This window comes from Orbicella franksi, chromosome 7, assembly GCF_964199315.1.
Source record: "Orbicella franksi chromosome 7, jaOrbFran1.1, whole genome shotgun sequence".
In the NCBI taxonomy this organism is placed as follows: domain Eukaryota; kingdom Metazoa; phylum Cnidaria; class Anthozoa; order Scleractinia; family Merulinidae; genus Orbicella; species Orbicella franksi.
The window spans coordinates 16,913,271-16,926,324 of NC_138151.1; the positions used below are offsets into that span (position 1 = coordinate 16,913,271).

Genomic DNA, 13,054 nt, shown 5'->3' on the forward strand with positions numbered 1-13,054 from the left:
GTAGTCCACAGTTTATGTTTATGTTCAGAGTTAATGTGCTTCGCGTAGGCAGGCATTCATTAAAGGGACACCATGTACTTGAGCGCAAAACAATGTGGTGATTTTTTGTATTTCTTCATTAAAAATATCTTTAACATGGTTGTCGAACTTGTTTTCAAACATCCACAAGGTTTATTTCTAATTTTTATAGGTATGCAAACCAGAGATGATTGTATATTGTAAGGTCGATCAAAGGAACAATGTGACCATAGTGTACGCAACCCGCCATACTGTTTCTCTGTGTGTGTTTGTTTCCGTGTGTGTAGTGGGGGGGGGGGGGGAGGGGGGGTTCAGCAAGAGACCATAGGTTAAGGGATGAGGGGAGGAGGGGCTATAAAAGGAACCGTTGGTATCTGGATAAGGGTAGGGGACTATAGAAAGAGACAGTAGTCTCAAGTTATTCTAGTGGGTCCCTTATATGTATAATAGTTTTGACCACTTCCCTAACATTAGATGGTATGTCATTATCACTGGCATTAGGGTTGTTAACCTGTTGATTGAGGTTATTATCGGTGAAATTGTGGTCAATAATACCGCGGAAGCGAGCGGTCTTTTTGGCACGTCTGTGAGCAAGCAGAGACTCAAGCGAAGAGGCCATGGAATCGAGTTTAGTTGTGTAGAATAAAAATACATCCTGTGAACAGGAATTGCGCAAGAGTTCCATATGATGCGAGAGTCCCTCAGTAAGTGCTTTGATCTTGTGTCTGCATTCGTTGATGAGTAGCTTCAGGTGTCTGTAAGCAGCAGAGTATGATATATATCTCCATCGGCGATGAAATTTTTCGTTCTCTTTATACAATGGTGGGAGGCTTGGATATAGGCTTGGAGGCTTGGTTATTTCGAAGCCAACGCTTTGGAAAATGCCCCATTTCAACCCCACACTTGGCTACGATACATCGATGATATTTTTATGATCTGGACCGAAGGTCCAGACAACCTAAAAATTTTCATCGATTATCTTAACAACATTCACTCCACCATTAAATTCACCAGTTCACACTCTTCTACTAACGTACCTTTTCTTGACGTTAGTGTCTCTTTGACTAATGACGGTAGTATATCTACTGACCTCTACACCAAACCTACAGACAAACACCAACATCTACTCTATTCATCTTGTCATCCCTTACATACTAAAAAAGCCACTCCTTTCAGTCTAGCACTCCGCTTACGACGTATCTGTTCTACCGATGCCACGTTTAATACTCGCGCGGCTCAACTTACCACTTACCTCCTTAAACGAGGTTACAACCGTAATTTCGTCACCAAACAAATACGACGAGCCGCCGACATTCCCCGCAGACTCTCTTTACAAACCAAAGACGTCAACAAACCTAAACGTATACCATTTATAACTACCTTCAATCCATCACTCCCTCACATCTCTAACATCATTAAAAAACATTACAATTTGTTGCTCTCTTCTAACCGCTGCAAAAACGTTTTTCAGCATTTGCCTGTTGTAGCCTTCAGACGCTCTCCTAACCTTCGTGACTTACTAGTTACAGCTAAACTCCCTTCTAATTCTTCTAATCCCCAATTACCTTCTGGTTCTTTCCGTTGTGGCAAAAACTGTGCTACTTGCCCCTACATTTCTCACGGACTTACTACAGAGACCTTCTTTTCTACCGGGGAAACGCGCGCCATAAACTCCAACCTGACTTGTGACACTAAAAACCTCATCTACATGATTCAATGTAACCGCTGTAATTTACAATACATAGGAGAGACGAAACGACGATTAAAAGACCGACTTAATGAACACCGCCGTACCATAGATAACCCTAACAACAAATCTAAACCTACTACAGCCGCCGAACATTTCCTGTCCTCTCCTAACCACACTGCTGACGACATGCAATTAATCCCCATCGAAAAAATCGTTTCTAACCGAGACTCTATCCGTAAGGCCAGGGAAGCTTTTTTAATTCAAAAAGGCAGAACAATTGATCCTAATGGTCTGAACATCCGCGAAGAAACATATTAATTGTTTCCATTTGTTTTCTTTTATTATGTTCTTTTATCATGTTATTTTATTTTACCGTATGCTTATCTTCAATTTACACTATCAATTACTTTTGCGTATTTCCGGTATTACGTAAATATCGGCTACATAAGAACACGCACCAATGTAAAATCTTCCATTGTACCTGAAGAAGGCTGGTTTGGCCAGCCGAAATATAGTACACCTTCAAAAAATCATTCTACGTTGTGTCGGTTTTTGCTTTTGTATTCTTCATTTTATATGTAAAGCCGATTAGATCACTATTGATCCAACGTATACCAGCAGGATCATCGTTCCGGTTGCTTGCTTAAACATTTTATAGTCATTTTGAAATAGTAACCTGTAGTATTGTTTTTCCCATTCTTTGTGTTGTTTCTTAAGAGCAGTGTGATGGGCCAGTATTTGAGTCTGAACAGGTGTAAGAAGACTTTCATAATTTATTTTATAAAAGTCATTTGTGGGATGTTCTTTAAGGTTTTGTCTTGCAGTGTCCAGTTTGTACAGGCGATCTGTCTCCCCAACTATTTTCACTATATTTGCACAGAGTTTGGTTTTGATTTCTTTCACTTGTGGACTGCTGGACTTGGCAAGAGAATGAGAGCTCTTATTTTGCTGGTTTCTTTTTGCTGCTGCAAGAGGTTGTAGCTCTGAAACTTCATAATTATCCTCATCCTCATCGTCAGTGTAGTCAATGGACAGATCTTTCACTACAGATATGACTACCTCTTCCAGTCCTGTTACATTGATCTCTTCTCCACTTTCGTCCTCATCGATGTCTTCTCCACCTTCACCTTGATTAGCCAAGTCAGGATATTCTTCCTGGCATTCCAGATCTGCTGCATCATCTGCATATGTACTTTCCTGATCTGGTGTAATGTCTACGTCACTTTCATCATCCTCTCTGTGTAAAAAATTTGTGTGAATGATTCTGGTGCAGTCAGCTTTCTGGTCATACAATCTGATGGTCCTGTGGGGGATTACAACAGCATCATTATTCAGGCATCTCTCCCAGCTTTGCTGAAGGTGTTGTTCTTTTTTTTTGAGATCACTTGATCTGAAATGGTGAAGGTTTGGTCCCTGGGGTCTGGTACTTGGTTCATCAGGGCCGTCAAAAAATTCCACTCCAGACAAGATCTGACGCCACCAGACACCTTCACCACAGGCAGTGAAGTCACTGATGGCTTGTAAATGGGCTTGGTACTCCTTGGGATTGTTGATGATATAACGATTAGGTATAGTTGTGTTGGGGAGTGGTGATAAAGTGCTGTAGTATTTTGAAATCTGTGATTCCTGCACTTTAACAGCATTGCCTTGCTTACTTTCTGCAAGCTTCTGTTCAGCTTGAAGGCGGATCAGGCTTGGAGTGATGATATCACCAGGTCTCCTGCTAGTCAATCTGGTGACACCTTGTAGAGTGTTAAAGTGCTTTTCTTCCTCCACGGTGTTGGTGGATTTTGCTGGGATAATCCTACTCTGCTTTCCAGCATGAGCTGTCAGAGAATGCCAGTATTGACCATAGACCTTTCTGCTTGTTAGGGTCTTTGGTTGCCCAATGATGTCTTTGCATATCATGGCATGGATGAATGCTTGGTTGTGGAGACGTAGCACTAACTTTGGAGAGCGTGATTGGGCTGGCAAGTAGATTAGTTTACTGAGCTCTGTGAGGGAATCAAGCCGTGTCTGTATTTTAGGTCTTACTTTGCGTATTGACAAGAGATAAAACACAATTATAATAATATGTCAGGCAATAGTGCTGTCAATAGCTACATGTAGCCCAGTTCAAGTCCATTCTTAAGAGTTCTGTAGCACATGTCAAAATGATTTCAAACTAGTTTGATTTGTTTTTCATTTGTTTAAGGATTATGGTAATAAATCTGGAGCAAAGGAAAATGCAAATCAAACTAGTTTCAAATAATATTGACCTGAACTTTATTTTAAACTACAACAAATACATGACTCTATCTTGGAGCAAAACCTGTGCTGTAAGTTATTATTGTATGACTAGTCAGACTATAATTTCCTGACTACGTGTACATGTACATTGTAGTCAATTGTCTGACTAGCACTCACTACTGTAAGAGTTATCGTAACAAAATAATTCTTTTTCCATTGTTTCATATTGTTCTTCAACTGGCATTTGTATTATTTTGTTTTATTAATAGCTGTGAAAGTTCTAGACACAAACATATAAATGAAATTCTCAAATATACTTAAACGACATAATATGAAAAGCCTCTGTATCTTCACCATATGCTGCTAAATATCAAAAAGGATGGCCATCACCAAATAGAAAAAAGAAACTCTAAAATTGTTTATCATTATTGTGAGACCTGCTCTAGTCTGCAAAATGTTTTGATCATTACCTCTTAAGTATTGAGCCACTATGACAGCTGCAAGTCAATAATCACAGCCACGTAGCTTTTCCTTTCCAGCAAATAAACACTCAATGATGTCCTGAAATGCAATAATTTTTTCATCTTTTTCAAGGTGTGAAGGTAACTCAGTGAGAACGTTGGCAATGTGTTCCTTAACATCATGAAGAGGCTCTGTAGGTAAGACTTCATAGTTTCCTGTTTGAAATAAGATTTTCAAGACTTTTATGCATATGAATAGCCCACTTGAAACTTATGTTGTGTATACCTGAACTGGTAACAAGTACCATGCATTTGTAAACATTTATACATTGGTAAATAGATGTTACATGTACACTGTACATTGACTACTACATGTATCATTGCTGTAAACTTCCCAACAAATATATCATCCTACCCAGAACACAGGCCAAGGAAAAAAATCATATTGTACTGTGTACAAAAGTTTTTTAGATCTATCTCTTGATGTTCACAATATTGGTAATAGACAGTACGCAATGCCTACCTAAACCAAGGTCTGCTGGTGTTTTCTCTTGGTCAAAGAACATCATTACTGGCACCCGTTGAATTCCACCAATCTCTTCTTTCAGAATTTCCTGAAGGTCCTTCTTTTGTCCATCAGTTTCGAGGCCTTGGGCTCTGCATTCACTTCTCAACTCTTCTAAGCGAAGATCTTTAAATGGCTTCAAACCAGCATTCCTTTTATTTTTCCCAGCAGGCCCCTGTAGAACTTTTCTCAACCGTTCTGAGGGAGTAAGGTGAGGTTTGGAGAGAGAAACTGCAAGGTCTTTGTACTTTCTTGCATCACCACTGGAACTTGCACATCCAGCATTTCCCCGTTTCTGTTCTCCAGCCTCAAATTGTTGCTCAGGGCCATCTCCATGAAAAAAGTGCATTACATCAGGAATCTCAACTCCATTTGAAGTGGTGATTTTAATGTTCATACTCTGTAAACAGGCCTTTCTGGTGTTAATGTAGGCTAACTGATCAACTTCCGAGGAACCACATCTCCCCAGAATGTAGACTTGGGGTCTTTCAACTACAGACTGTACATCAATGTCTCCTTTGCCTTTTGCTTTCATTTCTTCATTGGTGTAATATATGGCCTCATCATATACTGAATTAACTGTCAGTAGAAGTTGACCATGGTTGAGAAGGGTTGAGTTGTCACCTCAAACCATGAGGTGCCGCTTTCTTTCCATTGCTTTTAATCTCTCTTTAGACTCAATTTCACTTTCTTCCCCTGTGTTGGCATCCTCACCAAGCTGAATAAGTTTGGATCTGACTTCAGCATCTGTCATGGCAGCATAGTAGTCATCATTGTGAATTCGTAGTAAGCCAAGGGATTCCTGCTCTTTTAGCATGCGTGTCCTTATTTCTAGGAGAGGGATCTTATGGCCAGATACGGTAAATCTTTCAGTCTTAAGGGTACCTTCCTTTGTCAGCAACACCTTTTTGAATGTTTGGGGGACAATCATTTCACCAAGAATGAACTCTCCACTTTCAATTTTGCTCTAAAAGATGAAACACAACACAAATTAATGAATCCAGAGTTATGCATGTTGAAGTATTGTGTGTACTCATGTGACATTGTAATACAATACCTAGCAAACTTTGTAAATTGACCTGACAGTGTGTACAAATTTTGAAATTGCTCTCTTAAAACCTTTAATTGTAGAGTAATACATGTGTATTCTGATTCAATAATTAGCTGAGCTCTCTTGGAAATTGGCCATAATTCAAAGAGCTCTACATGTACATCTTTATGAGATATAGATGTATCATGAGAAGTCTTGAAAATACGTTACATGCATCATCTACTATTCAGTATGTACAGATTTATGGATCCTGTCTGAAAAAGTAAAGAAAAGTTCTTTTTTAAATTCATTTATATTATTTTAGTTTACTTCACTGTACTAACCATTAAAGTTTCTCTTATTTCTTTGTTTGTTCTTGAACTGGTACTGAGATCTCTCCACCTTGCATTCACATTATTTTTCGTCTGGCTGCTGGCTTTTCCTGTCTGAAGTGCTGGAATATGGATTACTGTACTCCTTTACTTTCCAGGAACTCCTTGACAACCATATTTCCCAGCTTTGTCTCTTCCATCACACCATATTGACGGGCAAGTTCTGAGTAATTGATCTGGAAAAGAAGCGAACACCTATCAACTTTTTTTTTTTGCCTATTAAATTTTCCTCTGGCCTGAGATTTGTGTGTAATTGATTCTGGCTTCAGTGTAATGACAGTTATTACCACTTTTTATTATATGGCTTTGGCTTGTGGCCGATATAACGCGCGCTCTGATTGGCTAAGAGCGAGATCTGAGCGGTCATTATGCAGCCGTAATGCCCACGGGCCGATTACGGATTATGCAAAGTAGGAAGAGCCCGACTCTGAAAATTCAAGCGCATTGAAGCGATGAAAGCCGATTAAAATCAGTAAGAGAATGTAAGTAGCTAAAAGTTAAGAGGTATTTCCTTAATAAAATTTATAGCGGAGCTCCGGCGGCCCAAAGGGCCACCAAGCGGAGCCCCATACTCATATGGGAAAGAAAAGGAAACCCATGAGATGATTTTCTCATGGTTACCATGGCTAGCGGTATTGCTCGTGGGCGCGTACGCACGACGACGACGACGACGACGGCGACGGCGGAGTTGCCCAACATGGCGGCCATACTCCAAATAATAGGTTGACAGAGACATGCAGCCTTGGTTTACCGTGCGCTTCCTTGACATTGGACATCCACATTATGGTCAATTGACACCTGTCAATACAAGGTATCCGCTGACCAGTATCACGTGACCATATCGCGGGCTCAGGTTTACAGCTCCTCGAGGTCACGTGTTTTCTTGAAGTTGACCGCTGACCAAGCGCTGGTTATCGATTGGATCGCGGGCTCATATTGGGTTAGCTTGTTGGAAACAGGGCAGGATTGCTCGGAAGCCAGTTTATGCTAACCCAGGATTAAAAGTTAATCGAATTATAACTTTTTCTTCTATACAAATGTGTTTTGCTGTTTTGTTTTGCGTATATGGTGATTATTAAAACACAAAACAGAAGGCCAAACAATACACAGAAACCTCACCGCCAAGTTACAAAACTCAAATCAAAATTCTACCTTTTTCTGGGTTAGCTTAATCGGGCTTTGAACAACCCGGCCCAGGAGTTACGCTTTTAGGCTGGCCTAAATCTATATATTATAGATGACTTACCAGCCGGTAACCTTGGCGGGCACTAGTGAAAAACAATCAAAGTTTGCTGAATCTTAAGTAAAGCTAAAATCGTAAAGTGTAAAACACCATCGGCAGATCTGTCATGCATCCTGAGCAGAACACCGAGGAAGAAACTTATAAGTTATCATGTTAGTCACAACAATTACCGAAGTATTGAACTCCGTCAAAGTTCTCATCAAATAGATTCCCTCGCTTTAACACAAGCAAGTGTAAATCAGCTTCCAGGATCATCAGATGTAAACAATCGGGCAGTTTCTGTCAGTAGCAGTGTTTCTGATAACTGTAGACGTTCACAAGGCTTGAAAAGTTCATCTATAAATCCCAGAATGAAGAAGGCGAAGATCGAGTCAAGCTTATTTTGAGCAGTGCATTCTGAAGCATTAGTATTTTCTTTCACCGAAAGACCGTTGGTTTGGACAATTTTGAAGCACTTTCTGTCTTTTCTATATGCGTTGACGTTTCGCCACAAAAGTCGGAAAAACTCCCCCGTCAACTTGTGGTACCACGATACTAGAATACCTTTTTGAGGCTGTGATAGTCACTTTTCCCGTAAAGAAATATGTGTTTTTAACGGAATACGTAATACAGTGGTGAAGTTCACTGACTGGGTAGTTCTGCCCTAGGTTTGAGACGATGAATGAATCGGTAAACGCGCGCATCGCCGGATTTAAATTGACGACTTCCGTTCGAATGATTTTTTTTCTTTATTCATGAGCCATATAATAAACAACTTAATAACCTCGACCGTTCGGTCGTTACGGGAAAATCTCAAACCTCGGCCTACCGTATTGACCTCGCTATCGCTCGGTCAATACGGCAAGGCCTCAGTTTGAGATTTTCCCGTAACGACCTCACTCTCGGTTATTAAGTAGTTAGTAATACATGCACAGGCTAGAGGGTGGCTTTACCTTTTTTGCCCTTTTTACTTTGTCTGGTTACACAATGTATGTTTTACTAACCTTTTCTCCATCCCTCATTGCATTAACTTTTTCCAGGAGCCCGTCTTTGCCAAAGTCAAGATCCTCTGGCTGTGGAGAGTGCGTTTTCTTCTTACGTTGGCCTTCTTCTTCCTGTCGCTTCCTTTTATTGGCCCTTGGTCCTGCATCTTCTGGACTTTCAAAGAAAAGTGACAATCGCTGCTCCTGTCGCTGGCTGTAGGTCTGTCTAGTGGAAAGTATGGTGTCACAGTCCTTTTCTGACCATTTCTCCTGGATGCAACTCTTGTCAACTGTGGATTTTTTTTCTCCTTTCCTTTTTCTTTTCAGCATGTGATTTTTTTGTCTTCAAGACCCAACTCAGAAACAGTGGTTTGTGCCTTCGCAAATGTCACCCCAAATATATTTTTAAATGGGGTATTTATTTTTTCATAAATCTGTGAAGTAGCTGTTTTTATAGCCTTTTTTGTGACCTTCATATTTCCACGGCATGATGGTTTAAGAATGCGGCTCTTAATGTTCTTGTGAAAACCTTGTCTTGTAATAGAGTTTTCTTTCTGATTCCACATGGGAAATAAAGATTGAAAAGGAAAGTGATGAACATCACAAGCCTCGCAATTTGTACGAGTGTGTTGCTTCTTTTCATATTCGGTAAGCTTTTCCCAGTTGTTGGGGCTGAAATGTTCTGTGTATTTATCCTTCTTAGTTTTTAGCTTCTATTTTCCAAAATGGTGTACAAGGCTCTTGGAGCGTTTGACAAAAGAATGTTTGTCTACCTCATATCGCTCTTGGTGTCCTTGAAATACTGCTAGGTAGTTTCTCAAGCGGTTGTCGTGATCATACTCAACTTTGCCAGTTGGTTTTACGAAGCTGTGTTTGACTGCAACTCGAGCAAATCCACATCCAAAGAAAGAGGCCATTTATGGCGCCAAATCTATCAGTTTCTGCTCACAGAATTATGCAAAGAACACGGCTTTTTTGTCGAAAATTACCTTTAGACCAAGTCACTCCCGTATTTTTGCTACAGAAGACCTTTAGATATATAATTGCAATCTTTGTAGAAAGAGCATAACATCTACATAAATCGAAACGGATCGTTGCTCACTGATTAGCTCGGTTGAATTTTCCGCCAAAATCTCGCGCATGTCAATTATAAATGTCAACGAAGGCTCATGTAAGCTGTGAGCAATAAGCTTAATTTTTTCTCACGAACCAGAACATCAATCTACAATAATAAGCATTTCGTTACAATTTTGCCATTTATTCTCACCTTTTCACCTAGAAACACGAAAATATACATTATTTAGGCTACCTTACTATTAGCAGAAGCATCATTTTTGAGTTTTCCGCTTCTGTAGTTAAATGTTCCGTAGTAAAACGGGTAAAAAGATTGGAAAAATTAGTCAAACCACGACCATATCAATGCTGCTTCTTCCGTCATTTTGAATCTTGGAGCCAGGCCTGATATCAAGCCATTGAAATTAGCCATTGATATTATTGGCCATTTCGTCTCTAGGACAACGAAAATTGTCGTTCCCAGGTTATCTTTTCGGTGAACTGCTCGGCCAATATGGCAAATTCAAGATGGCGGACAACAGTCTCATGGGGAGGGTATTTTAATAAATGGCAACACTTTTAAACTTCAATATCCTGTTTTTACTTCCCAATACTTGTGTATCATGATGTCTTCCATATCTCTGTGCTTGCCCTTTTAAGAAAATCACTTTATTTGTCATTTAAATTTACAAGAAACGATGCTTTTATAATATGTTTTTATGTTGGTTAGAAACTACCTCTACACAAAACACTATTTCGTCTAAGGCCAAGCACAGTTTAACAAGTATCCGACATTTCAAAAGTACCACTGCATTTTTCAAGAATTACAGAAAAAGTGTTGCCATTTCTTGTTGAAAATGGTCTATTTTTCAGCTCTTATCGGCTTTCCTTAAACGTCGATCACGTGACTAAATCACGTGATATTTTACCAGGGAAGTCGCAATGTTAATTTTGTTAAGTAGACCAAATTTCGTTCGATTTTATTAAAACCTCTTTGAACAACACTAATTTATGTTCAAAAAATGCATTTTTCAGTCTGGGCCCATGCCTTAATTTACCTGAGTAGTGCAAAATCTTGGGTGTGAGCTCCTTGGAAATGTGTCCAGGGAAGAAAGTAACTGTGAAGATAACCCGCGAAAAAAGCTACCGGATGCCGAAAGTAAAGCTTTCGAAAAGCATAGAAGCATTTCCAAGGTCATATCAATAAAAACCGCTTTCAAAAACTCCAGAGAGACATGAAGGTTATTTTCTGTCATCCCCTGAGCCATCTCAGGAGGAGAGTTATAAAAGTTGACCCAACGTACTAGAGGTCTGGTTGCACTTATGCGTTGAAATCGGGAGAAATTTCCCATTCTAGAATGACGCAGGCGATTTAAAAGCGCTAGGTACGGGACTAAATGAAATGCAAGGGAGGAGATGGGTCAAGGGATGACAGCCAGTTGAGCCTTAGTAATCCGAGAGGGAATTAGGCTCCCTTTCAAAGCTGTCATCCTAGAGCGATGCGCAAAACACGAAGAGATAAAGGAAATAAATGGACTTCAGGACTGTAATGTTTTATTAACAAGCAAATTAGAAGCAAATACATTGAATATAAGAAAAGAGAGAGAGAGGGAGAGCCATTTATTACCGCCACGACCGCTCCTGGCTTACGGGAGGTAGCGATTCGCAAGCTGTTTTCGACGAAAACATCTATTTGCATTATGGCCTCAGTGGTGTAGAGAGCCCTTGACCAGTAGGGCCCGGCAAATGCCGAGAAATGTCAGGAAACGCTGAGTGAGGTCTGCGGGAAGCGATTGTTCACCTTCGAGATGCGGTCAAAGATCTGAGTGTACTCTTTATCATGCAGCAAACAAAGCAAGGAAGCAAGCTTGGAAAACTTTGATAGACTTCCTGAGATGACTTCGATCGCAACGTTTGGGAAGTAAACGGCAAGGAACGACACTTTAGAGTGATTCACTTGCATTACGTTAGTGGCCAAGGATTCAGCCATGGACAGTGCAGTGCACTTGTCGAAGTTAGCTAAATTCCTTTAGCCATACGTTGACAGACGGGTTATTTGCGCCAATATAACCTTTTTGTTGATTTTCGAGAATCCAATACATTAGTGTATCTGATGGATAGTGTCAGGCTGGGAAAAATTAACATAAAAGGAACGTATACAAAAAGGTCTATATTTCGAAACACACTTAAACCATTGAAATCACACGTAAATTATTTTATATGTGCGAATTTAGATATATGAGTAAAGCGGGTACAGTGGAAATTTGCTTTCAAATAAATACAAACAAAAAGGGAAAAACATCCCGTGTCTCAATTCAGCAGTGAGACAGCAATGCACAATGCACGTGGATGCTGAAATCCAGTGGGAGCAGAACAATAAGATGTGAGGGAAAAGGGGAGGTACAAAATTATGCAAAACATATGAACAGAAGAAGCATAGAGTAAAGTACAAATTATTAACCGAGAAAACTAAATTGGGCAAATCAAAGAATACAAACTAAACGGATAAGAAACAGCAAAAACCTATGGTACCGTAAAAGCGGAGAGGCCGTAAACAAAAGGGAAAACGTGCACATCGGGAATGAGGACAGAACTGACAAAACAAGCATCGGCCATGAAGTAACAAATAATATAACATCTCACGTCCCAAAATATACAAACGAGGTAACAAATAGTACAACGAACTAAACATCGGCCATGAGGGAACAATAACAAAACATCTCATGTCGTAAATATTTAAGTACAACCAAAGCATCGTTTACGAGGCAACAAAAAATACAACAACCGTCTCATGGCGAAAAATATGTGATCTACACATCGGCCATAAGAGTAGACAACAAATGATAACATCTCAGACCAAAATATTTACTAATTAAACATCGGCCATGATGCAACAATAAGCTTAACTAGACGCTCTAAGAGCGTTTACTCGGGCTTCGTACCACAGTATCAAATCGTACTTTACGAAAACGCGTATTGGACACAATAAAAGCAAATTAAAGAATCAGGATATTTTGGCACAAGAGTTCCGCTTAGATATTTACTATTCAAGTTGCTTCCGTACGTATCCTCCTCGTCCTATCGCAAGTTGTGAGTTTAAACCATTTTGGTTCAAGAATGAAGCACAGCTGTCTACGCATTTATGGAGAAGTTGTTTGCAAAGAATTTTCGAGGTCTTTTTACAACTTATGGCGATTACTTTGTACATGCTAGCAGAAATTGTACGAAGTTTGTTTACTCAGGTCATTGCGATCCGAGTAAATTGTATAGCTGAACATCTTTGCCGTGTTGCGATCTTAAACCCTTTTCAAGAGTCATATGTCCTTTGGAGAGCGAATAATCCCCTTCGAGAGAGCCAAAACGAATCATGATAAACTCCTTGGCGAACACAACAGTCCTGTGACTAGGCTC

The 13,054-nt window shown here is 39.9% G+C and overlaps 1 protein-coding gene across 1 annotated transcript; it reads right to left on the reverse strand.

Moving 5' to 3' along the window:
• Window positions 1-436: 436 nt before the first annotated feature.
• LOC145493611 (uncharacterized) lies at window positions 437-5,921 on the reverse strand. Its single transcript, XM_081473099.1, has 5 exons — window positions 4,874-5,921; window positions 4,453-4,668; window positions 2,385-3,768; window positions 1,271-1,346; window positions 437-673 (listed from the first exon to the last, which is right to left on the reverse strand). The coding sequence occupies exons 1-5, from the start codon at window positions 5,496-5,498 to the stop codon at window positions 437-439; spliced, it is 2,538 nt and encodes an 845-aa protein (XP_081329225.1). The 5' UTR covers window positions 5,499-5,921.
• Window positions 5,922-13,054: the final 7,133 nt, after the last annotated feature.